This window comes from Micrasema longulum, unplaced genomic scaffold, assembly GCF_059751315.1.
Source record: "Micrasema longulum isolate JH-2025_06_02 unplaced genomic scaffold, ASM5975131v1 h1tg001080l, whole genome shotgun sequence".
Lineage (NCBI taxonomy): Eukaryota > Metazoa > Arthropoda > Insecta > Trichoptera > Brachycentridae > Micrasema > Micrasema longulum.
In genome coordinates, this window is record NW_028278268.1 from 113,532 (window position 1) to 140,549 (window position 27,018).

The 27,018-nt window shown below is 35.1% G+C and overlaps 3 protein-coding genes and 1 long non-coding RNA gene across 5 annotated transcripts; 1 reads left to right on the forward strand and 3 right to left on the reverse strand.

The window, feature by feature from the left end:
* Positions 1 to 3,482: 3,482 nt before the first annotated feature.
* Positions 3,483 to 8,236, reverse strand: LOC148277123 (uncharacterized). The gene is made up of 3 exons (XM_088233264.1): positions 8,126 to 8,236; positions 5,265 to 5,861; positions 3,483 to 4,680 (listed from the first exon to the last, which is right to left on the reverse strand). The coding sequence occupies exons 2-3, from the start codon at positions 5,827 to 5,829 to the stop codon at positions 3,653 to 3,655; spliced, it is 1,593 nt and encodes a 530-aa protein (XP_088089390.1). The 5' UTR covers positions 5,830 to 5,861; positions 8,126 to 8,236; the 3' UTR covers positions 3,483 to 3,652.
* Positions 8,237 to 8,560: 324 nt separating this feature from the next.
* Positions 8,561 to 10,286, forward strand: LOC148277124 (uncharacterized). Its single transcript, XR_015823577.1, has 2 exons — positions 8,561 to 8,643; positions 9,576 to 10,286. It is a non-coding gene; the product is annotated as an uncharacterized LOC148277124 (long non-coding RNA).
* A 2,967-nt stretch (positions 10,287 to 13,253) lies between these two features.
* Positions 13,254 to 19,009, reverse strand: LOC148277125 (uncharacterized). The gene is made up of 3 exons (XM_088233294.1): positions 18,877 to 19,009; positions 15,287 to 15,973; positions 13,254 to 14,546 (listed from the first exon to the last, which is right to left on the reverse strand). Exons 2-3 carry the CDS (start codon positions 15,954 to 15,956, stop codon positions 13,693 to 13,695), a joined length of 1,524 nt encoding a protein of 507 aa, XP_088089420.1. The 5' UTR covers positions 15,957 to 15,973; positions 18,877 to 19,009; the 3' UTR covers positions 13,254 to 13,692.
* Positions 19,010 to 23,796: 4,787 nt separating this feature from the next.
* LOC148277126 (uncharacterized) lies at positions 23,797 to 27,006 on the reverse strand. 2 transcript variants are annotated; one of them, XR_015823578.1, is made up of 2 exons: positions 26,535 to 27,006; positions 23,797 to 24,345 (listed from the first exon to the last, which is right to left on the reverse strand). XR_015823578.1 is itself a non-coding variant. In XM_088233297.1 (2 exons), exons 1-2 carry the CDS (start codon positions 26,986 to 26,988, stop codon positions 24,878 to 24,880), a joined length of 465 nt encoding a protein of 154 aa, XP_088089423.1. In that variant the 5' UTR covers positions 26,989 to 27,006; the 3' UTR covers positions 24,723 to 24,877. The 2 variants fall into 2 exon arrangements, 1 of the variants encoding a protein (XP_088089423.1); XM_088233297.1 differs by lacking the exon at positions 23,797 to 24,345 and adding an exon at positions 24,723 to 24,888.
* Positions 27,007 to 27,018: the final 12 nt, after the last annotated feature.

The following is a 27,018-nucleotide window of genomic DNA, read 5'->3' on the forward strand; positions in this document are numbered from 1 at the left end:
ACTAGGTCAGATGAAATGCCATGCAAGATCGCTTTGCTAAACGCCATTTATTTATTTATTAATATTTTTTCTCTTACAAACTATAATTAATAATAAACATAATGTGACCTTACTGGGGTAACCCATGCCGAGGACACTTAACAATTTACTCTTTTTTTTAAATATGTTTACATTTGCGAATAAACAAAGAAGATTAATTTAATAAACATAAATAATTAACAAAATGTTCAGAGTTTTAAACATTGTGTATTTATGTTTATAATTAATTTATTACATCTGTATTATTTATATTACAAAACGCACAATGAACGCACAGTTCTTTTTTCCCTTAAATATTTATTTTTTGCAATATGTAAATATAACAATTTTATTTTCAATTTTTACTATGGATTGTTTAAAGGATGGCAAGCGGATGTATAATTTGTATCATATATTTGCTTGCTATCTTATTTCAGTTTTTATGTACATATTATTACTCGTTACTTTATTACTATTTGTTGCTATATTATTGTTGTTAACATACCTATATGTAAATATTTTTCTGTCCCAAAATGAGTTTGTGCTAACTCCTGGGAGTACAAAAAAAATTTTTGTATGATTTAATAAATAAATAAAAAATAAAAAAAAAGAACAAAAATCTCACATATGCTATACACTTGTGGAGCAATCGATTCAATATTTGTTTGGGCAAATGAGACACATTCCATTTTACTTCTACCTAGCTCCCTCATCCATATTTTTATAGTCTTTTTGAATACTTTCTAGTTTCCAGTTGTTTTAATAGCTAGTGGAAGTAGGTTATAACCAATATTAAAACGAAACCAACAAACTAATTCTAAAAGAAGACAGATGCTCATCTAAGATTTGCTTTTTGCGGATGATGCTACTTTTATTGCGCACTCCGAGGAAGATCTACAACTTTGCATGGATCTGTTTTTAACAGCGGCAGTGTGTAAAAATTTTGCTATCGAATTAAGTTTGAAAAAACTGTTGTTTTAAGGCAAGACACAGATTAGAGACCAGAAATTAAAATCGATGGTCAAATACTGCAGGTCTGTTCAAAGTTTTGTTACTTCAGTTCAACAATGTCTGGAGATTGTTCGTTAGCCAGGAAATCAACCATAGAATAGGAAATCAATTATAAAATAGAAAAAGCAGCTACCACATTTGGAAAGCTCCAAGACAGAGTTTGTAAAAATGATAAACTTACCATATTTACCAAAGTACAAGTTTATCAACCCTGTGTACTCAGCGCGCTCCTATACAGCGGTGAAACCTGGCGCACTTACAGACGCCAAGAAAGGAAAATCAACGCTATTTATTTGTGATGTTTGCGGCGTATTTTTGGCGTGACGTGGCAGAACAAAGTGACAAATGCAGATATACTAACCCGTACTCGGAAGTCTTCGGCGATGGCGATCTTAAAAGAAAGACGCCTGCGATGGCTCGGTCATGTGAGCCGAATGGAGGTTGGCCGAATACTGAAAGATATTATGTATGGAGAGCTTTGTGATGCTAAAATATGGCCCAACTTCTGAGGTGCGCGACCTGGGTATCGTTTTTGATCAAAAATTATCCTTTATTAGGCACATAAATAATATAACTAGTAAATCTCTAAAAATGTTAGGCTTCATGTTACGTGTGACTAAGGAATTCAAAAACATAGGCACTTTGAAGTTGATGTATACTTCATTAGTGAGAAGCCAGTTAAAGTATAATTCTACAATATGGACTCCTTACTACAACTGTCACCAAAATTCTCTTGAAAGTCCAAAAAAAATTCTTACGGTATATAAATTTTAAACTTAGAATCAGTCATGAATTTTTAAACTACGATTTTTAACTAAAAACATTAAATTTGTCAAAACTTAACCATAGAAGAAAAATGAATAATTATAGACCTTTTAAATTTATTCAAAATTGTAAATTCAATATGGGATTGCCCTGAACTATTATCTCTCATCAACTTCAGGGTGCCTGGAAGAATGACTAGACAGGTGCCACCGTTTTGTAGCAACAATTCACGGACAGTGTATACTTGTAATGCCGTATTAAATAGACTTCATGAACTCGGCAATAGTTATTCCCACGTATCTGATATATTTAGTGTAGGGTATTGTTCCAATAGAACAAACCTTTTGAACTTTTTCAAAGATGGTGAATGGTAATCATATTGATATATCATGCATTTCATAATATATATATTTACAGTTTTTTGTTCACTTTACCTAGCTGTGTGAAACAGTGCTTAAGATTTTCTTGTTGTTTTACTGTAGAATGTTTTATTATTTAAACTTTCTACTGAATATTCTGTATAATTATTAGGTTATTTTTTTTTTATATCAATCTTGTATAATTTTTGGTTTAATTTTTTAAAAAATAAATCTTGGGTATAAGGTAATTCATGTTTTAAAAAAATATATATATTAAGCCAAATATGTTAGTATTATAAATGTTTGTAAAAGGCAGATTTTCCATTTATGTTTATAAAATAAATGAAAGATCCCACGGTGGTCAGCGATTGCGATTGAAAGATGTCTGTAAACGAGACATGGAGAATTTTGCCTTTACTTTTTGCTTTTGTGGCTGACTGTGTTGGTCTCGTATAGGACAATACAGTCACCGGAAAATCTGTTTTTCCGGTCTTCAAGTTTAGTATACATCACCATCATCTTTTGAAGGCGGACGGTTGTCATAGAGATAGATAGGTATTTAGAATCTAATCTATATATGTAAAAGGCAATGTTCGTATATGTGTCCTCGACGGACTGAATAACTACTGGACCAATTTACGTCCGGTTTTCAGTGAAATATAGATCTTTGCCACGAGCATATTTATAGCTCTTAAAACCTGCGATTTATTAATTAGAAAAAAGTAACGAGCCAAAATGATTTTTTTTATCGCTCACCGGGTTGCATTCGTCGAGAATGAATTATAAAAAAATGGTAAGTGGTTAATTTTTGTGTATAAAAAAATGTTTTTAATGTTAACAAACAACATTCGTTTTTTATGGATCCCAATCAGATTATATTTTTAAATTGCTTACAATTTTAACTCATTTATTTCTATTTCCAGGATTTTTGGTAATACAAAAATAATATCAACCGATATTCAATACAGTTTTGAAAATCGTATTCCTAAATTAAGTACACCCCTGTTGGAGAGAAGAGCAGAGTTTGACATTCGCAAAAAGAATTCTATATTTGAAAATTAATTATTAAAAGTTTTGGAATTCAACCAAAAACAAGTACCTATTACCAATGAAAAGCTACATCAATTTTTTACGTTTATCCAAACACGCTTTCACGTCACAATCAAGCATTTTGGTTTCGAAATTTATGTCGAGCTCGAAGTCATGTTATTGTTTATTTTTGCATAAAAATGTCTGCCTTAAAACAGGTTGTACCTAGTTAGGCAGACTAGACAAAATCCAGGGAAATCTATTACATAAGTTTGTATGTAGTAGATAAGGAAATTGTAATTTTTGTTATTTAACTATGGTGATTATTATTATTATTATTACAGGTTTGATACAATGTTCATTTTAAGTGATTTCACAGCAATAACTTTCTCACCGATATGATTTAATGAGTGACTAATTAAATCTCCCTTTTCTTATGACGTATCTCCACAATCTGAGTACGAGAATAGTTACTCGCCAGTATGAATCAACATGTGTGTATTCAAATCCCTTTTCCGAGAACATTTGTATTGGCACTCTGAGCACGAGAATGGTTTCTCACCGGTATGGTTCAACATGTGTGATTTCAAATTACTCTTTTGCGAACATTTATATTGGCACTCTAAGCATGAGAATGGTTTCTTACCAGAATGAGTCAACATGTGTGATTTCAAAGCACCTTTCTGCGAACATTTAAATTGGCACTCTGAGCATGAGAACGGTTTCTCACCGGTATGGGTTAACATGTGCCTATTCAAATTATTCTTTGTTGAAGATTTAAATGGGCACTCTAAGCATGAGTATCGTTTCTCTCCAGTATGAGTTAAAATGTGTAATTTTAAATTATCTCTTCGTGAACATTTAAATTGGCACTCAAGGCATGAGAAAGGTTTCTCACCAGTATGAGTTAACATGTGCGATTTCAAATGATTTTTAAGTGAACATTTAAATTGACACTCAGAGCATGAGAATGGTTTCTCACCGGTATGCGTTAGCATGTGTGATTTCAAAGAACCTTTCTGCGAACATTTAAATTGGCACTCTAAGCATGAGAATGATTTCACACCGGTATGAGTAAACATATGTAATTTTAAGTTATCTTTTCGCGAACATTTAAATTTGCACTCTGAGCATACGAATGGTTGGTCATTGGTATGAGTTGACATATGTGATTTCAAATGCCCTTTTTGTGAACATTTGTACTGGCACTCAGGGCATGAGAATGGCTTCTCACCGGTATGAGTTAACATGTGGGGTTTCAAATCTCTCTTTCGTAAACATTTGAATTTGCACTCTAAGCATGAAAAGGGTTTCCCACCGGTGTGAGTGAGCATATGCGACTTTAAAGCACCTTTCTGCGAGCATTTAAATTGGCACTCTGAGCAAGATAATGGCTTCTCAGCGGTATGAGTGAACATGTGAGATGCCAATCTGCTCTTCTTTAGACACCTGTATTGACATTCGGAACAGGCAAAATATTTCTGTCTCACTTGTGAACCTGAAACAAAAATAAAAATAACGAACGTAAATCTTATAATAAAGTAACGGAAGCAAATAAGACCGCAAACAATAAACAGTTTAGTAGTTAAATAATTCAAAGGTATTGGTTGCAAATTATGTGAGTATGCATTGTTTTTTATTTTTATATATTAACGGTTCAATGAACCTTTTACAATTAAAAGTTTTACAGAAATAATCACAACAGTGAACAATTCATTCTGTAATATATAATTTTAAAATTACATTCAGTCCACTCCGCTAAATAATATCGTAGAAGTCCTTGGGCCTCACCCCCCGCTATTTCTCGCCTCGCATCCGCATGGAATTCGTTTTTCTGCCAGGTATAAAAGATAAGAGTGGCAAAAAAACAGTGAAATTGAATTAAAGAAAGCTACAACTTTTAGAAACGTAATATTAATTTTTCTACACCGTATTAATAACCTACTTATCCATTGTTGCAATATTTTCGATGGACGGCATAAATGATACAAGTCCGCTGCCGCCTCGTGTCAACAATCGTGCAATTTTATAGTTCAAACGTGAAATCTCAGAGGAGACAATGTGGAAGGGAGTTTTACTTACTTGCGGCGATTTCATTGTGACGAGAGGAATCCAAACATTGCTGTTTAATGTCAGGATGATCAATATCCACATCTGTGTGGATCATTATACCACTGGTTATCCAAAGTTGGTCAGTACTGGTCCCTGGTTTAGCCTTGGCGGTAGCAACACCAGGCTCTTCGCTTTTAAAAGACCACGACGCCTTTTCTTTAGAAAGGAGAATATCACTTTCGATATCGCTAGTCCTCGGTTCAGCTTTTACAGTAGCAACATTTGGTTCCTCGCTTTTGTAAAGCCATGACACCTCTTTTTTAGTAAGAAGAATATCTTCTCCAATATTGCTAGTCCCCGGTTCAGCTTTCACAGTAACAACACCTGACTCCTCGCTTATGTAAGGGGAAAACTTATTTTCCCCAGTATGGAGAATATCTCCTTCTATATCACTAGTCCCCGGTTCAGCTTTCACGGTAGCAACATCCAGCTCCTCGTTTTTGTAAGGCCATGGCGCCTCTTCTCCAGTATGGAGAATATCCCCTACATCGCCGTTCCCTGGTTCAATCTTAATATCCACGAAAGCTATTTCCATAACTTTGATAATTAATTCTGCAGATCAATATCCTAAAAATGATTCAAATTATGAATAAATGATTTTTTTTCCCCTGTTTATTATTATGGCGTAACCCTAGATTCATAAACACACGTCTCTAATACACCCTTAAGTATTAACACTGTCACAGCGCGCGGCGTGCAATGTGCATAGAACATCGCTGTAGTTTGTGCCTAGAATGCTCTGATTTTTAAAATTGTTTTTTATGTTTTAATGCCAAATAAAAGTTCTTTCTTAATAATCTTTTTTTAAATATTTTTTTTTTTATTCATAAATTTCATAAAAAGTACATGTTTTTGTAAAATTCTAAACATATCTACTTTTCCACATCTCGTAAATGTTATCACTGTAACTCTCCATAAAAAAGACTAACTCTTGTGCTTGGAGAGTGACTTACACTGTTTTAGTTGTTTATTAATAAGAGTTTATATAATTTTAAATACGAGTACATGAAAAGAAAAATAAAAATATAGGATATATAAATAAAAACCATTAAACAATAATACATTCATACTAATTGAAATTTAATGTTGTTTTTACACGAGTTCAAAAAATTTCTTAAGATTAACTTTAAATTTATTTACTGATATATTATTTTTCATAGTTTTTACTTCATTAGGATGATTATTATATTTTTTTACACATTTGAATAGAAAGCTATTTTGACCATGACTTGTGTGGAATTTAGGAATTTTGATATTATGTTGGTATCTGAGTGACTTATTCATTTCAAATTCTTTTTAATTTTTTTAAATATATTTTTGTATTATAGAATTTATTTTATAAAGAGTGTCTACTGTATGAACCTTAAATATTTTGATGTAGATTTTTTCAATATCTCCCGTAATTATTAAATTAGGTGACCTTAAAAGTAATTTGTATTTACAGACATGTTTATGAACATTGTAACCCTGAATATAGTTAACGAATGTAGGGTTAGGACGGGTTCAACCTTAAAAGCTCCAACAAGTTCATAAATTCATGTAATAATAATTATATTATTTAATCATTGTGTGGATTGATAATAAATTACGAACATGATCATGATCGGTGAATCAATAAATCAATTTTTAAAATGCTATGATTTCTTATTTGTATTTTTCTGTGATCGACACTTTATGAACACAGTAGACATCAAATTTAAGCTTTCAATTTGGAATCATTCCCTTTTTCGATGGTTAAAACTCAATGAAAACCAAACACAATAAAAAAGTTTCCCGTCATGTAAAGGCGTGCCCGAGTCTCGAATTAACAGCAAAAATTGTAATCGATCCACAGCAAAACACTGCTGCGCACACGCCAGAGGCGAGACGCAAGGAGCAGAAGAATTTATCTCTAGCTAAGACGCTCGCCTCACGCACGGAAGTTCCGCGTCCGATTCCCGATGTGATCACGAGAACTTAATATGACTACTCAAGACTGGCCGCAAAGAATGAAGAATAGTCCAGAAGGAGCGTAGAATTATATTTGAATACATCGGACTGCGTCCAAAAAAACCCCCACTTTACCACACTTTCAGATCGCGAAAAATGTAATCATAACACAAATGTAAGATAGTGATATTTAAAAAAAAGCAATTTATTAATTTGTCTTAAATTTGACTGTACACGCGGAAACATTGATTGACACAACAGAATCGATAAATAAAGGGTCATTTAATAAGAGTAATTTAATTAATGAACTTTAAACTTAAAAAATAAAAAAAAAAATATTTTACATATCACGGATATTTTTATGTCATGTGAAATAAAATTTTATGTTTTAAAGATAATGTCAGTCAAATGTCCACCACGGCGTTGTTTAATCCGAGGTCCAATTTTTATAAGTTCCCTCATTAGATGAGCAAAGTAGGGTAAAAACCATTTACTACCCTGGAAACACTAACGAAATGTCCATTTTGTTTTCTTCGACAATCTGACAAAAGGAAAAATAATTCAATTTTTAAGTAATGCATTTGCTACTTACACATAAAATGTGATCCCATCCTGTTTCTTTAAGACCCCAGCAGTATTTTTACAATTTAAAAATATACAACACGGCATATTTGAATTCATATCAGGAGTTGCGTACTGAGCGACGCGACGTTTCTAAAGAAATTAATGGGTAAAACGCAAAACTACTCCTTTAAGAGTAGTTTAGTCGCCTTCTGTTTGATGCGCGTATGCAGTTTCATGACTATTGTTGATTCTATGACTGGCGGTAATTAACCGCTGCAATTGAAACTTTTGGCCTGCTTTGGTGCTTGCTACAAATCAAATATATATTTGTTACTTACTTTTAGCGGCGATTTGTAAGAAAAGTATTCGTTTAGTGGTTCAATAATATTGTAATTTATCTATTTATTATCCGCTGGACGAGGACGCGCATCCCTGGTATTTGACAGTAGAGCCTCAGATAAAATGTAATGTGATATTTAAGAGACAATCCACAAACAAATAGAAATTATGGCTACAGGTTATCTATTAGTGCTTGACTGGGATAATGGTTTTATTTGATCCTTTCGAAACTTTTATTTCCGTAAAAATAAGCAATTATGCAAAATTTGTACTGGGATCAAAGAATTAGGAATAGCCCAGAAACTGCACACGAGTATCAAACAGAAGGCGACTACTACTCATAAAATAGTCGTTTTACGTGTTGACCCATTAGTTTCTTTGTAAACGTCGCTTAGTACGCAACTCCTGATTTGAATTCAACTATGCCGTGTTATGTTCTTTTGAAGTGTAGAAATACTTCTGAATCTTAAAGAAACAGGATGGAATCACATTTCATGTGGAATTGGAAAATTAATGTGTAAGTAGCAAATGCATTATTTAAAAATTGAATTATCTTTCTATCTGTCAGATTGTCGAAGAAATCAAAATGGACATTTCGTTAGTGTTGCCAGGGTAGTAAATTTGTTTACCCTACTTTGCTTATCTAATGAGAGAACTAATAAAAATTAGACCTCGGATTAAACAATTCTGTAGTGGACATTTGACCGACATTAACTTTAAAACATCAAATATTAGTTAACGTGATACAAAAATATCCGTTTTATGTAAAATAAAGTTTGTTTTATATTTAAAGTTCAAAGTTCATAAATTCAATTACTCCTATTAAATGACCCTTTACTTATCTACTTTGTTGTGTCAATCAATATTTCCGCGTGCAAAATAAAATTTTAGAGAAATTAAAAGATTGCTTTTTTTTACCTTACATTTGTATTATGATTATATTTTTTCCCATCGTGCAACATTACGCGGTGCTATCATGAATGCGCGTGGCGAAAGTGGGGCATAGTGGGGAGATTTTCTGACACATTCCGATGTATTCAAATATGATTCTACGCTCCTTCTGGACTATTCTTAATTCTATGATTGGGATATAACGTGTATTCGTTCGTGTACATTCCAATACATTTCAATACTTTAAATACATTCGTCGGCCTTGTGGTGTAATGGTCAGTACGTTTGCCTATCACGCAAAAGGTCTAGCTCTAGGATTTCTCAAACAATAAAGCACAATAAGTTTTTCTTGGTTAGTGTGCCGTGTGTCGTTTGTACTATTTACCGACGTTTCGGATCGCATTATAGCGTTTGATGTTATCTGTGAAAGAAAAACGACCAGTCCATGAGATTCGAAGCATTCTTCTGCACATCCAAAATTCTAAAGCCTCAATTTTGTTCATTGTTGAGCAACACTATCAACACATAAGCTTTTATTGATCTCCATCTTCTGCTCAGTTTCAGATCTCGGTTGCCCAGGAGTTTCTGCATTAGATGAAAGGTTGGTCTTGCATTTTCAATTCTGGAGCATTATGCTGGACTTGTACGTCTTTAGAATCGTATTCAACTTCCGTAATTCGACGAGTAACAGCCACCCGTGCCACAAAGCACTCAACATTTACAATCGAATGCGACATCGTACTCCAGCTGTCAAACTTCCTTCTTGTAAAACTCTCGGCATTCATGTTTGAATGACGACTAGGCATTTTTGTTTTATTTTAACGTAAAATTTACAACACTGATTGTGATGGACGTCAATATGGAATGCGGCCCTTGTAGGGACCGCCATCGCGCTAGATGTGTTAGTTAGGGATCTCGGTATGTGTTAGAAATGAGCTGCCCTCTAATAAAGACTAGTATTTGTCACTTTCGGGGGTAGCCTTTTCCATACCGAGGCATTTAGAATAGGCATTTAGTTTGTAAATTAGTTTAAGTTGGTATTTTTAAATGTTCATTGTTTCGCGCTGCGCTGCCGCCGCTAGAATGCCGTGAGAACTGGAGGGGGGAGACAGATAGAGCGGGCAGGCGGCCTTCTCTGTCGCTCTCTCTCTCTCTCTCTCCGCGCGGCATGCGACGGCTAGGCCCGCTCGGCAGGGTGAATGGTGGGGCACGTAGCGCGAACTGTATATAACATGCACCTTTGAAAATAAACGATCACTTCTTCTCCGACGTTTTGCTTTTACTCGCTACTCCCCAACCCGGCTTTCTACTCGACTTCACTTTACTTCGCTTGACACCTTCGCTTCACCCTGGACTTGGATTTTGGACTTCTCTCCCTACGGATTCCTGACCACGGGAACCGGCAACTTCAACCTGAAGTAAGAGGCCCTTCTGAGGACATCTCCGGCCTCAACGAGTCAACAAGATCGCCTAGCCTCCACTGCCTTACAACCAGCGGACCGGGACGTGTGCGTAGTGACTGCAGCGGGACCACAACACGACGCTGGTAGCGCGTTAGCTACACTGATCAATGTTATGATGAGGGCGTATCAACAAATGTGCAACAAATATAACTACTTCTTTTTAATCCATTATCAATTGAAGTTTCACTAAAAACATTATTTAAAAATTATTTTTATCGCTTGTCAATGCCAAAACACGAATTTGAGATATATTATACAATATGTTTTTTAAATCCATTAAAAAATGGATATGAAATATATTTAATAACATGTAGATGTGAGTTACGTCAAAGGCAAATAATAATTCTAAATGTTGTAGTGTTTCAGTAAAACATTTTCTTTCCATACACAAAATATTCAACGGAAGAAGTCTGACAAGAAGCAATAAAAGCCATAGGCCATAGATAAATACGCATTTGTTAGTGCTGCCACTTTCTCATTCGTCTTTATAATTAAATTGTCGGGGGGCTTTCAAGAATAGCATTATGACAAAGCAATTATAGTCCTTAAAATATAGCTTGATTACAAGACAGCGGTCAAACTGATTTCATTAGTGATGGCAAATTACTGATAATGATCAATCAAATCGATTTTATTAGTTATTTCATGCAATCATGAAACTCTATTTCCGAAAATTGATATAAAAACGCAAAAACAATTCTATTATAGTGTGTTTAACACAATTATTCACCAGAAAGTGAGACATTTATATTTGTTTCATGAACAACATCAATTGAATTATTTTTTTATTCAATCAATTTACATTGATCGAGTTGTCCATCTCTTACGTTTTTGCAAAATGATGTAACCTTGTAAGAACGTCGTTAATAATTAGGTTTAGTTCGTTTTTTTTTTTAAATTTGAAAGCTGATTTTGTACATTAATTAACACGCCAGATACAAATGATTTTTCGTGTGTCAATATAAATAACTACTCTGACGTTACTACAAAGTTATGTCGTCACTTTTTCTGACAACTGTCATTCTAATCGTGTTACATTTTAAGGACTATAGTACCTATTTCCAGCATAAGTTCTGTATTTCAGAATCCAGATTCCACTCATCATTTAGCCAGCATCCACATCAGAGGGGTAGAAATGTAAAATATACAATTATAATATTACCTATTTACATATATTTAATTTTTTTATAAAAATTGCTGGCATTAATTTTTAATAAAATGAAAAAAAAAATACTAGCAAAAAATAATATTTGCAATCGAACAAAAATAAGAAAGATAAAATGTATTATAAAAACATTGGAAGCTATCTTCAAGGGTTTGTTAGGCGCCAGCTATTCATTTACGACTAACCGCTTCTAGTTTTGCATTTTGTCTAATTTAAAATAAGGGGGAGAGGGGTTTTTTATTTTTTAATTTTTTTTTTGTTTTATTAAGAAAACGGGCGGTCTGCGTGGTGTGCTGGTTAAGATGCTTGACTCACGCGCGGACGATTCAGGGTTCGATTCCCGGTGATAACACAAAAATAAAATGTGATATTACTTAAGTCCGGGTGTTCTGTGTTGTAATGCACCACCGTATTTAAGCCTCCTGACCTGCTGTGAAGCATAAAATAATAAATCTTATTTATTTACGAACTTGTTCTATCCATTAACAGTAAAATCTTCATTTAAATCACGTCTGAAGAAACATCTCCTTTCCCTTCCTTAATCTCTCCTCCTTTCCTCTTTTCTCTTTTTCCCCCTTTCCCATTGAGTAATAGTTTTGATTTAAGGTAATTTATAAACAAATACGTTTATTCCTATGTTTATACATCTTAAGCTTATTAATCTTTATTTTCTGTAACATGTTCCGTAACTTGAATTATAAAAATAAAACTATTATTTTAATCACATATTACAAGAGAGATATAGAACATTTAAGAAAAGGTAATAAAGAAATTAGATGAATAAAGGTTTCAGCTCTTTAACTTCACAAACGTCAACAAATAAAAGAATTGAAGGAATATAGATGTTCTATATTTATAGGCAGAATGGTAAATGTTACACAGTGTGTAAAGTGGCCACTTAAACCAGCCATTGACAGGTCATAAGCCCTGTAGATGCCTAGACTTCTATATTACCTTTTCTTAAATGTTCTTCATCTCTGTTGTAATATGTTAATATAAACAGCTCCCCAGGGAGTTGAATCCAGTCCTTGTCTACAAAAATTTGGACAAACTCAAAATATTGTTGATAAATTACCTGGTCTATGAAGAAGTATAGAAATTGAAAAAATAACATTTTCAGGCGTTGCCTAGTATGTAGGTGAAATAATTCAATTAGATGAATCTCACCCGCATAAATAAAGGTTTCAGCTCTTTAACTTCACAAACATCAACAAATAAAATAATTGAAGGAATATAGATGTTCAAATATAGGCAGAATGGCAAATGTTACACAGTGTGTAAAGTGGCCACTTAAACCAGCCATTGACAGGTCATAAGCCTTGTAGATGCCTAGACTTCAATATTACCTTTTCTTAAATGTTCTTCATCTCTGTTGTAATATGTTAATATAAACAGCTCCCCAGGGAGTTAAATCCAGTCCTTGTCTACAAAAATTTGGACAAACTCAAAATATTGTATTATTTTAATGGTTGGTTAGAAGAAATTGCCATTTGGCAATGAGCCCGCCAATGTACAAATAATATTATATACACAAAGTTAAATAAATGAATAAACACGATATTTTTTCTTTAAAATATATTATTAATGAAAAATAATATTGGCGTTCTTATGATTAACGCAAATATTTAGTTTTGAAGGCCATTTTCAGCGAGTTGTAAATAGCTCGATTCGAACCACTGGCGTTCGAGCCGTGAGTCCGAGACACTAGCCACGGCACCACAACTCGATTCACATAGGTAGAGGTAAACTCGAAATAAAATACAATGAAAATTAAATCTAGGACAATAAATTAACTTCTCTGTTGCAACAAATTTAGATCTAAACAACTCCCTGAGGCGGAGACCCAGCCTGTCTACAAACATTTGGACATACTAAAAACATTTTTAAGTAAAGAAACTGGTAAAAGAAGAAGTAATCTGCTTTCAAGCGTTGCCTAGTAGGTGTGTCGGTTCAGCCGGATGAATCTCACCCACATGATAAAGGTTCCAGTTCTTTTAATTCACAAAAGTCAACAGATTGAAGAGTTGAGGAAACGTAGAATAGTCTTTCACCGGTGTGACTTAACATGTGATTGCAAAGATCTCTTTTGTGAACATTTATATTTGCACTCTGAGCATGAGAATGGTTTCTCGCCTGTATGAGTAAAAATGTGCGACTCCAAATGTCTCTTTAGTGAACATTTATATTCGCACTCTGAGCATGAGAATGGTTTCTCACTGGTATGAGTTAACATGTGATGTTTTAAATTTCTCTTAAGAAAACATTTATATTGACACTTCGAGCATGAGAATGGTTTAACACCTGTGTGAATTAGCATGTGACTTTTTAAAGAACTTTTCTGTGAAAATTTGAATTGGCACTTTGAGCATGAGAATGGTTTCTCACCGGTATGAGATAAAATGTGTGTTCTCAAATTTCCTTTCCGTAAACATTTGAATTGACAGTCTGAGCATGAGAATGGTTTCTCACCGGTATGAGTTGAAATGTGTGATTTCAAAACTCCTTTTCGAGAGCATTTGAATTGGCAGTGTGTGCATGAGAATGGTTTCTCGCCGGTATGAATATACATGTGTGGTTGCAAATTTCTCTTTCGTGAACATTTATATGGGCACTCTGGGCATGAGAAACGTTTCTCGCCAGTGTGAGATAAAATGTGTGATTTTAAATCTCCTTTTCGTGAACATTTAAATTGGCACTCTGAGCATGAGAATGGTTTTTCGCCAGTGTGAATTAACCTGTGTAATTTTAAATTACGCTTATGGGAAGATTTATATTGGCACTCTGAGCATGAGAATGGTTTCTCACCAGTATGAGTAAACATGTGCGATCCCAATTTGCTCTTCGTGGAACATTTATATTGACACTCTGAACAGGTGAAAACATTCAGTTTTGCTTGTAAACCTGAAACAAAAACAAGAATAATGTAATGTAATTTATAAAGTAAAGTTACAAAAAAGGGGTAAAAGAAATACATTTGTAGAATAAACTGCGCTTTTGAAAAACCGGAGAATTGGAAAAAAACAACGTCTTTAATTTGTGTTAAAATATTTAAATGAATTTAATACCGGTTTCAGAAAACGACTGCTCTTTTTTTTAAGCCAATCAACAGGCTTAATTAAGCCCCAAAAGATTGGCATTTTAGATTGATTAGAAATTTGTTTTCAGGCGTTGCCTAGTAGGTGAATTGGTTGAGCCGGGTGAATCTCACTTATGAGCACGTAAATTTGGTCAATGTTTAGGAGAGCCTACATCAAGCCCGAGATAAGCATTATCGACGAAATCAAGAAGAGAGTTCTGCGTTGGTTTGAACACGTAGAGCGAATGGATTCAGAAAATTGAGGAAGACGAAAAAGACGAGGAATGACCAAATCCAACATATACCTGAAGATGGACATGTCAAAAGTCTAGATAGTCGGTGGGCGTCCATGAGAAGATATAAGGATGTAGAAGAAGCGAGATCTGTATACAAAGTAACTTTTCCAACTCGATTTATTAATTAGTATGTTCACAAAAAGTGATAACTTTAGTTGTGAAAAACTCTCATTGGACTCATGTCAATTGTCTAAGAATCTTGTGTTGTTCTTCCAAATAAATAAATTGAGGAAAGACAGAGTTACAGCGTATCAAAAAATATTACTTACTTGAAGCCATTTTATGTTGACGAGAGGGATCCAAACATTCTTGCTTAATGTCGGGATAGTCAACATCAATCTCTGTGAAGTTCTTTATATCGCTGGTTATCCTAGGCCGGTCAGTACTGGTCCCTGGTTCAGCCTTCACGGTAGCAATATCTGGCTCCTCGCCACTGGGAGGACGTAGCGCCCCTTCCCCAGTAAGGAGAGTACCTCCTTCAACATCGCTAGTCTCTGGTTCAGCCTTCACGGTAGTAATATCTGGCTCCTCGCCACTGGGGTGACGTAACGCCCATTCCCCAGTAAGAAGAGTACCTCCTTTATCATCGCTAGTCTCTGGTTCAGCCTTCACGGTAGCAATATATGGCTTCTCGCAACTGCTGAGACGTAGCGCCCTTTCCCCAGTATTGAGAGTACCTCCTTTATCATCGCTAGTCTCTGGTTCAGCCTTCACGGTAGTAATATCTGGCTCCTCGCCACTGGGGTGACGTAGCGCCCATTCCCCAGTAAGGAGAGTACCTCTTTTATCATCGCTAGTCTCTGGTTCAGCCTTCACGGTAGCAATATCTGGCTTCTCGCCACTGGGAGGACGTAGCGCCCATTTCCCAGTAAGGAGAGTACCTTCTTCTACATCGCCAGTCCCCGGTTCAGCTTTAATATTCACTGGAGCGAATTCCATATTTCTCTTACTTAAACCTGAAAATGAAGACCCAGCAAATTATAAAAAATCATTTAAATAAAAAATAAAATCACAATTCGGAAATAAAATCAAATACAAGTTATCTTTTAAAATAATAAAATAACGCAAATAATGTTATACAAATATGTCAACTATATGTACCTAACACGTGGCTTTAAACATATATTTTTGTATCTGAAGCTGCTAGTAATACATTCATGTAATTACATGTCGGCCTCGTGGTGTAATGGTCAGCGCGTTTGTCTACCATGCAAGAGATCTCAGGTTCGATTCCCGACATGGTTGATTTGAAATATTTATTTAAAAGGATGTTTTCACACTAGAATATTTAAAAGTCCCTGTACTGGTACCTGAAGCGAAGGACTGATCATCTTACCTTCATGTAACAAAAAAAATATCAAGATACGCTGCGATTGTTTAACCAATGCAGTACCCTATGCACCATTAGGTGCGAAAAGGGAATGATAATGATGAATTTCACATTAAAGAAAATATATTTATTTAACAACAATGATTTGAGTTTGTTCAAATTTTTGTAGACAAGGACTGGATTCAAATTCAGGAAACTGTTAGTATAACACTTAAGATGAATGAAAAACATTTAGAACATTTAGAGAAGGGAATATACAAACCTAGAAGTCCACGGGTCAATAATAAAGGTTTCAGCTCTCTAACTTTACTAACATACACATATGAAAGAATAGAAAAAATATATATGTCACCATGGCTGTTCAACGTGTATATCGATAACCGCATGAAATAACTGAAAGGCTTAAGAATGAGAGCAAAAATGGGTGATTTAAATGTCAATTTTCTTTTGTATGCTGACGATGCCGTGCTTCTTGCTAACAACAAAGAGGAACTGCAATTCTTGATAACAAAGGTCTACGCTGTATGCGAGGGAGCCAAGCCATTTGCTGATGAACGTGGATACATCCAATGTGATGGTTTTTGAAAGAAATGAAAGTATGACTAAATGTGAAATCACTGTGAATGGAGTTATACTAAAACAAGTAGAGGAATTTGTGTATCTGGGAAGTATGTTTACCAGGGATGGAATGACTGAGAAAGATATTGAAAGGAGGGTGAGTGCCGGGAACAGAGTGAACGGCGCACTTAAATCGACCTTGGCAAATAAATGTTTGTCACAAGAGGCAAAATCGGCAGTTCACAACGGAGTCCTGGTCCCGACCCTGATGTATGGGAGCGAAGTATGGATTTGGAGAAACAAGGATGAAAGAAGGCTAAATGCTGTCAAAATGCGATCTCTCGGGCGAATGTGTGGTAAAACTGTGTACGATAGATGCACAAATGTAGAGATCCGTATATTTTGTAAGGCTGAGACAAGCATTATCGACAAAATCAAGAAAGGAGCTCTGCGCTGATTTGGACATGTAGAACGAATGGACAGCGAAAGAACGGCTAAGAATATTTACAATGCGAATGTTGATGGATGCAGAAATAGAGGAAGACCGAGAAAGACATGGCATGACCAAATCCAACAAATACTTGAAGATGGACATGTTAAAAGTCGGAATAATCGGCGCACGTGCATGAGAAGATGTATGAATGTAGAGGAAGCGAGATCTGTATACAAAGATCTGCCTACCCTTACGGGGAAACGGCGTGATGGTTTGTTGTTGTTTTATGTGTTAATGTACAAATATGGGCAGAATGGTGAATGTTACAAAGTGTGTAAAGTGACCATTTAAACAGGCCAATGAAAGGTGATACGCCCTGTGGATACCTAGACTTCTATATTCCCTTCTCTAAAATGTTCTTCATCTCTGTTGTAATATATTCATGTATTTGTTTTAAATTATTTTTGTATTGCAAAAAGATGCTTTGAATTTTTGCTAATAAACGCCGCATTTCAACACTGAACTGAAGAACGGTGATGAAATTAAAGTTAAAGTCATTTTGACGTTCTCAAATAACACTTAACCCACTGTTATTAGTGAGTTATCGCGAATATAAAAGAAGAGTAATTAATTACTTAAGTTACATTTTATATTAATTTTCATTCTTCTTCTTCTCTTAGTGCCTTGTCAGTTATTCCCAACGTTGGAAATCACTCTGGCAAAAGTCTCCCTATCCTGTGCTGCCCGGAAAATCTGCTCCACAGTCCTGAAGCCAGCCCAGTCTCGTATATTTCGCAGCCAGGACATCTGTCTTCTTCCAGCCTCTCTGTGACCCTCAATCTTGCCTTTCAGAATTAAATGAAGCAAGTGGTACTTTTCCCCACGCATTATATGCCCCAGATATAAAATTTTACGAACTTTTATGGTGGTTAAGAGTTCATTAATTTTCGTTGACAAGATGAAATACTAAGTGTCATAATTTTCTAAATTTGTTGAAATATAGGAAAAAGAATAGAGACGGAAATATGGAAGTCTAAGCATTTACAGGGGTTATGACCTGCCATTGCAACAAATGTAGATCTAAATAACTCCGTAGGGAGGTAATCCAGTCTGTCTACAAACATTCAGTCGTATATAAAAAATTTACATATTTTTTGACTATTTTAAATTTTACCTAACTGTACACATCTAAGGCCTGTTGATTATTTATAAGTAGTGCTGCTTTTTGTTGATTTTATTGATTCTCGACTAATAATATTGATTAAACAATCGGCCCTTTGTAGCAACATAATCTGTTAATAAACATAATTTGATCTGGTGATAAGTCATAAAAAAATAACAAATGACAGTTAAATTAATTACGAATTTTGTGTTCTAAAACTTATAAGCGTCATCTCACCCCTGACCGTGTCTTACCACGGTTCAATTCCCGGTGAGATCACATTAACTAAATATGACTTTTCTCAAGCCTGACGATAATTCAGCACCCCTGACCTGTTGTGGTGCTTGCTAAAACCAAATATATATTTTTTTCTTACTTTTTGCGGCAATCTGTACGTAAAATCTTCAATCACTCGTCTAACAATATTGTAATTGGTGTATTTATCATCCACTAGATGGAGACGCGCAAAGGACGCATACCATTTAGCGCTTGTCAGTAGAACCACAGATAAAGTCACAGATTAAGCAAAATGGCACGCTCGGTTAAAAACCATAGACGAGTATAAAATTAAGACGGGACCTACCTGATTGTCTAACCCTAAACCAACACCGACTAAAGTCCTAAAAAAAAAGCTTAATTAGAATGACAGTTTTCAAACTAAGTGATGGGGAATTACTGATCACTGATCAAATCGATTGTATCAGTTATTTCGTGCAATCATGAAACTCTGTTTTCGAAAATTGATATAAAAAACGAAAATACAAACCTATTATAGTGTGTTTAACATAATTGTTCACCAAAAAATGAGACATTTATACTTTTTTCATAAACAACATCAAACGAATAATTTTTTTATTCGTTAAATTATATTGATTAATTTGTCCCATCTCTAACGTTTTTGCAAGATGATGTAACTTTGTAAGAACGTCGTTAGTAATTAGGTTTATTTTAGTTTTTTTTTTTAGTTTTAAAGCTGATTTTATACTACTACTACTATTACTACTACCATCACGCCATTTCCCCGTAGGGGTAGGCAGAGAGAATAGACCGCCACACACGTCTATCCTGGCATACATTCCTAGCTTCCTCCACATTCATACATCTCGTCATACATGCCCTTCGGTTCTATCTGCTTTTGACATGACCAGACTTAAGATTTTGGTTTATCTGATCATGCCACGTCTTCCTCGGTCGTCCTCGTCTCACGTTGCCGTTCATTTTCGCCATAGATACTTGTTTTGGTGGGACAGGCAACTGTTCCTGTGGGACGCTCAATCAGTTGGGACTGGGCTTCCTTCCGAGAGGAACGCACGCGTTCTTTTGTTTTGTTCTCCCTTTACGGGGTGGTTTTCGGATCCTCTGCCTCTGACCACCCAGGGAGCCCTTCTTTATTCAGAGCCGTTCTCTCATTGTAAATATCCATGTTTTTACTTATGTTTGTTGTGTTACTATAGTTTTCAGCAATAGTTTTTTGTATATTTGGATACGTTTATTTTTGTAAATTGCTTGTGTATATGCAGATATTCACACTGTAATTAAAAAAAGGTATCACGCGCCATTGTTCTTGAACTTTGCGACAGTGGTGATTGGACTCATAAAGGTAATAAACCAAAATCAGTGATCGAACATCCCATTTCCAAGACAAACAAAAACGATTTTTTCCAAGTACCTTAGCCTTGTACATGACACGTAAGGCTACTAAATACAGGGGTTCAAATATATATTTAAAAAAATTGCTTGCGTAAATATATATTTTTGAATTAAAAGAACAAAGGCATTGAGGGGATCCTGAGCGGTAGGGACGACGTGTTGGCCTCTGTCCATATATCCTCCTCCCCCCTCCTTAATCTGCATAGAGTTTGTATTCCTTAGGAATATTTATAATAACTTTCCTCTATGCGCAGCTGACAGACAGTCCCCCAGGGCTCTATAACAGCTGCGGGTGAATGATGGGCTTAAGGATCTCCCCTTAATGCGAATTGATTCCGCCAACATTCAACATAGCGAAGAATATCACCATTGGCCAACGCTTCGTGTTTCGGCTCACACTGTAAGAAGCGCACATTTGATCTGCTGTATCAACACCACTCTTGATCAAATTGCAATATCCAGATTGAGGATCAATGGCGTCGTCGCCATGCATAGTTGATACAAGGTTAACTTTATTTCTTTCGCGCGGGGTGTAGGAAACCAAACCTTTGTCGTCACGGAAACCAAACAAACTGGTGCTTGCTTTTCTCCCTTCGACGTATGTGTTGCTGAAACGCACACCTGCCCCGAATTATTAGAAGCATTTCATCAACAGCGAGATTCTCGCAAGGAGCATAGCTATTCTGCCAATTTTTCCACACATCGGTCAAAACTTTTAAAACTAGGAAAAGGCCTTTTTGGGTGGCTTGATGGTCCACTCGCACGTTCCATCTTTCCCCAGAAGTTTTTCTTTATTTATTTTAAAGAAACAAACAGTCGACAATGATATAATAACATTTATAAAAAAATACTGTTTAAAGACAGACCAGCAACGTTTCTAAATAAAAATCATACATATTATTAAATTGTGTTACAACAAAAGGATGTGTTTATGTGTATTTGTAGGAGAGTAAGTGTACATGTGTGTTTATGTGTATTAGTGTGGCAGTAAGTGTTCAGGTGTGTGCATGATTAAATAGTAAGTGGGATCGTATCGCAGCCAGAAATAATAAGTCTTAATTTATTTTTAAATAAATTAAGGTGTATGTTAAATATATCAATAGATGAAAAAAAAACATTATAGTTAGAGCAAGAACGATAAAGGAAAGAGTGTTGTGCATAGTTAGTGCTACAGAGTGGCAGATTTCTTCATTTGGCTTTGTTTCTTCATTTGTAACCTCACCAGATTGCTTAGTTTCTGAATTGAGCACAAATTGTTCAACTTCATCTTCATGGTCAATATCACTTTTTTGATCTAATTCTTTAGTCTGTACGGGGTCTTCGACTTCTCTACAAAGCGATTAAAAAAATAAACATTATGGATAACTTATAAAGCGCCATTTTCGTAATTCAATACCTCAAGGGGCTTTACAAAGTAATTTGTTTGTAATTTATTCAAATGATTTAGAGAACAGCACGGTTTTAAGTTTCTTCCGAAACATCAATTCACTCTCACAGTGCTGGACCTCTGCTGGGAGAGCATTCCATGCCGTAGGGCCTGCGACCGCAAATGCGCGTTCGCCGAATTTGGTGCGTTTTTTGCGTAGACGTATAATAACCTTTCCTTTCGACGCAGATGTGGCTTATCTAAGCGTAAGACGTCTGTCAGCTAGTTCATCTGGAATGCAGAGTACTCTTAGATATTCCAGAGCAGAGTTGAGCAGTGACTTATGCATAAGCCAACAGAGTTTGTATTCCACCCTCTGTGGAAAACGTAGCCAGTGTAATTCCCGAAGTAGTGGAGTGATATGACTGAGCTTAGAGATTCCAAAAATAAGTCTCGCTGCGGAATTCAATGCAGACGGTAGGCGAGTCATTACCTTATTTTATCGATGTGAATCGCATTTGAGAAATTATTTACTTTCCCGTCCAATTCAAGAGAGAATCCGAGGCAAAAAAAGAGAAGATGATTATACTCATAGAGGATGTTTTATCTGTCTGTCTTATATTGCAAATTTCTGACATGTTCTAAATGTCAACGTAATTGACATTTATAAATTGATATTTCTTAAAATTATGGCTTTATATTTAAAAAATGTATAGAAGAGAAAGACTTAAAAACTGTACGTTATTTCAAATTTTTATTTATTTATTTGGTCTCAAAACAGTATGAACATTATTTTATATGCATGTCCTAATATTACACAATGTTTGAGTATGTCTAAATGCTTGCAGACTGGCTTAATTTTCTCCCTAGGGAGTTGTTTATATTTAAATTTGTTGCACCAGAGAGGAAAAACATTTTTGAGTAGAGCATATAGGAGTCTAGGCATTTACAGGGCTTATAAACTGTCATTGGCTGGTTTAAGTGGCCACTTTACATACTGTGTAACACTGTGTGGGAGGAAATCCAGCCAATCTGCAAGCATTTAGACATACTCAAACATTGTTGAATTAACTACCCGGTAAAAGAAGAAGTAGAAAAATTAGAAAATTGTTTTCAGGCGTTGCCTAGTAGGTGATTTGGTTCAGCCGGATTAATCTCACCCACATCATAAAGGTTTCAGCTCCATTACTTTACTATAGTCAACAGGTGGAAGAGTTGAGGAAATGTGGATGTTTAAACATAGGCAGAATGGTGAATCTTACAGTGTGTAAAGTGGCCACCTAAACCAGCCAATGATAGGTCATAAGCCCTGTAAATACCTAGACTTCCATATCCCTTCTCAAAAAAAAATTCCCTCTCTGTTGCAACAAATTTGAAAGTCCTAATATTAACTTAAATCTAATTATTATACTATACATAAATTATCAATATTTCTAAACCATACACACTTAAAACTTACATAAACGTGACGAACAATATTGCAAGAGCAAAACGGTAATTTTTTGGAAGTAGCAGAAGATTTGTTGATAAAGTTCATGCAAAATCACCACAACACAGTCACTGAATGACAAAGAATGCGCAATTTTAAACAAATTCACCATATTACCAAATAAAGCCACAAGAATAATCCCGAAGAAGAGAAAAAAAAAATAAAGGATCATTGACTTATTTCAGGTTTAGTTAGATATTCATTTTAGTAATTTCACAGTAAGAGCTTTCTCACCAATGTGATTGAATGAATGACGAATATAATCCTCTTTTTTGGAAAACGTGTTTTCACAATCTAAGCAAGGAAATGGTTTCTCTCTGGCATGTGTTAACATGTGGCATTTTAAAGTACCACTCCAGGAACATTTCAATTGGCCTTTGAACATGAAAAAGGTTTCTTGCCGGTATGAGTTAACATGTGACGTTTTAGAGTACCATTCCTGGAACATTTATACAGGCACTCTGAGCATGATAATGGTTTCTCACCGGTATGAGTTAACATGTGCTTTTTAAAATTACTTTTATAAGAACATTTAAATTGGCACTCTGAGCATGAAAATGGTTCCTCACCGGTATGTTTTAACATGTGTGATTTTAAATAACTTTTTCCTGAACATTTGAATTGGCACTCTGAGCAAGAGAACGGTTTCTCACCGGTATGTTTAAACATGTGTGATTGCAAATCTTTCTTGCGTGAACATTTATATGGGCAGTGTAAACACGATAATGGTTTCTGACCATCGTGAGTTAACATGTGTAATTTTAAAGCGCCTTTTCTTGAACATTTATATTGGCACTCTGAGCATGAGAATGGTTTCTCACCGGTATGGGTAATCATGTGTCTTTTTAAATGACTATTACGTAAAAATTTATACTGGCACTCTGAACATGAGAATGGTTTCTCACCGGTATGTATTAACATGTGAAACAGCAAATCTCTCTTTTGGGAACATTTATATTGGCACTCTAAGCATGAGAATGGTTTCTCACCGGTGTGAGTTAACATGTGTGATTTTAAATTACTTTTAAACGAACATTTAAATTGACACTCTGAGCACGAGAAAGGTCTCTCACCGGTATGAGTTAACATGTGCGATTTCAAATTACTTTTGTAAAAACATTTAAATTGGCATTCTGAGCATGACAATAGTTTTTCACCGGTATGAGTTAACATGTGTGATTTTAAATAACTTTTTCCTGAACACTTAAATTGGCACTCCGTGCACGAGAATGGTTTCTCACCGGTATGAGTTAATATGTCGTGTGATTTTAGATAACTCTTCTTAGAAAACTTAGACTGATTTTTCGAAGATTCGAAATGTTTTTGGCTTGCTTGTGAACCTGAAACAAAAACAAGAATGATGAGATCGAAAATCTCAAAAAAAAAAAATAATAAAAAAAGGAAAAATTAAAAGGAGTGAAAAGTTAAAGTATTGCAAAGAGGGTGGATAAAATTCCCTTAAAATACGATTCGTATTAAAATTGAGAAAATAGTTTCCATTATTAAAATGTATAAAAACTCATACTTTTGACGGTTTTTCCTATTTCTTCAGGAAACTCATTGTATAGTTTTCAAGCCTTAGATAATGAGTTATGAGTTTTGAGATGATTTTTTTTTTTTATAAATTTGTTGCAACAGAGAGGGGACACATTTTTGAGAAGTCAATAATGGGAGTCTAGGCATTTACAGGGCTTATGACCTGTCATTGGCTGATTTAAGTGGCCACTTTACACACTGTGTAACATTCACCATTCTGCCCATGTTTGAATATCCACATTTCCTCAACTCTTCCATCTGTTGACTTTTGTGAAGTAAAAGAGCTGAAACCCTTATCACGCGGGTGAGATTCACCCGGCTGAACCAAATCACCTACTAGGCAACACCTGAAAACAATTTTCCAATTTTTATACTTCTTCTTTTCCCAGGTTTTACGTCACAAAAAGTCAACAGATGGAAGAGTTGGGGATATGTAGATGTTTAAACATAGGCAGAATGATGAATGTTACACAGTGTGTAAAGTGGTTACTTTAACCAGCCAATGACAGGCCATAAGAACTGTAAGTGCCTAGACTTCCATATTCCCTTCTCAAAAATGTTTTCCCTCTCTGTTGAAACAAATTTAAATATAAACAACTCCCTAGGGAGGAAATCCAGCCAGTCTGCAAGCTTTGGACATACTCAAACATTGTTGATTTGTTATATTTTTATTTATTTATTTAATCCAATATATAATACAAGTTCATAGTTTACAAAATAAAATGTGTATAAAATAGGTACATTAAATATAATATCCTTTTTGTTTATGGGTGTAGCCACTCCACTGGCCCACAGGCACGTTCCGGAGTGTCATTGTATTATTTATTTAATTTATAATAGTACACACTTTCACATCAATTATTGTGTAAAGATTCAAAAGAAATATGAAAAAAGATTCTAAAACATACCTACATTCATAAAACAAGAAAGGACTTTCAAGAAATAAATATTATGTTCTTATATATGAAACATATTCCTCAGCTTCCTGTCTTGTTTTTTTAGCAATCAATTTATGGACACAAGTTAAAATTATAATGATAATGTTTATTAAGAAAAATGACAAATTCTTTATCTACTACATACATACTCGTACTTATGTAATAGATTTCTCCGGATTATGTCTAGTCTGCCTAACTAGGTACAACCTGTTTTAAGGCAGACATTTTTATGCAACAATAAACAATAACATGACTTCTTTCTAGTTAATTTATTATAAAGTTATACAATATATATACCATTTATTAATTCAGAATGTTTTTTAGTAAGTTTAACATTTAATTAAAAAAATATTTAATTGAATTCGGGCCATGGTTTTGTAATGTTCGGGTAACATATTAAATATTTTTGGGCCCAGAAACCTGAAATTCCTTTGCCCGAATTCAGAGTTTGCGGTAGACCCCGTGACCCATCCTCTAGTTTGACTCCTGGTAGTGTGGGAGTGTTCCTTTTGGGATTTGGTAGAATAATTTGCTTTCACAAACACAATTATTCTAGATATATATAATTGCCTTATACCTAATATATCGAATTCCTTAAGCAACTTGACGCTGGGGTACCTGAAGGGCTTTTTAAAAAATATTTTAATAACAGATTTTTGAGCAGATTCGAGAGGTTTTAATATTGATTTATGAGTGCCTCCCCATCCTATTATGGCATTAGTTATAATTGAGTTACATAAAATCTAAAACATTGTTTTTTATTTTGCTTACCGATATGTCCATACTTAAAAAGTTGTATTGCTTAGGGGCCAGAAAATTATAGTGCCTTTGTCCGTAATTTGTTCTTTTTCTTTGGGAGCAGGATTTATAAGCCCAAATGAAAAATGACAATGTATTATTACATAAAATACTTGTACCTACTATCAACTCGGCGTAAGCCCCTCTCCAAGGACAAGAGATTGTCACAACTTACATATAATGTAAGAAACGTAATTGTAATGTATTAAATGAGAAAAATTAAATAAATAGTAAAACGCAAAAGAATGCTAACTTACTTGAGGCGATTTCATTGTGACGAGAGGAGTCCAAACATTGCTGTTTAATGTCGGGATGATCAATATCCATCTCTGTGTAGATAATGATATCACTGGTTATTCTAGGCTGGTCAGTACTGGTCCCCGGTTCAGCCTTCGCGGTAGCAACAGCTGGCTCCTCGCTTTTGTAAGGCCGTGACGTATTTTCCCCAGTACGAAGAGTATCTCTTTCTATATCGTTAGTCCCAGGTTCAGCCTTCACGGAAACAACACTTGGCTCCTCGCTTTTGAACGGCCATGAAGTTTTTTCCGCAATTCGGAGGACATCGCTAGTCCCCGGTTCAGCCTTCACGGTAGCAATACCTGACTCCTCGGTTTTGTGAGGCCATGGCGCCTTTTCCTCAGCATGAAGAATATCTCCTTTTGGATCGCCAGTCCCAGGTTCAGCCTTTATATTCACGGAAGCGATTTCCATAATTTTGACAGTTCGTTCTGCAGATCAATA

What these genes read in the sequence shown, in the direction of transcription:
- LOC148277126 (XM_088233297.1), bottom strand. Translation starts at nt 26,988, where the DNA reads ATGGAAATCGCTTCCGTGAATATAAAGGCTGAACCTGGGACTGGCGAT.
- LOC148277123 (XM_088233264.1), bottom strand. Translation starts at nt 5,829, where the DNA reads ATGGAAATAGCTTTCGTGGATATTAAGATTGAACCAGGGAACGGCGAT. An exon ending in TCACAATGAAATCGCCGCAA is followed by an intron (nt 4,681 to 5,264) that starts GTAAGTAAAACT and finishes TTTTTGTTTCAG; the next exon opens with GTTCACAAGTGAGACAGAAA.
- LOC148277125 (XM_088233294.1), bottom strand. Translation starts at nt 15,956, where the DNA reads ATGGAATTCGCTCCAGTGAATATTAAAGCTGAACCGGGGACTGGCGAT. An exon ending in TCAACATAAAATGGCTTCAA is followed by an intron (nt 14,547 to 15,286) that starts GTAAGTAATATT and finishes TTTTTGTTTCAG; the next exon opens with GTTTACAAGCAAAACTGAAT.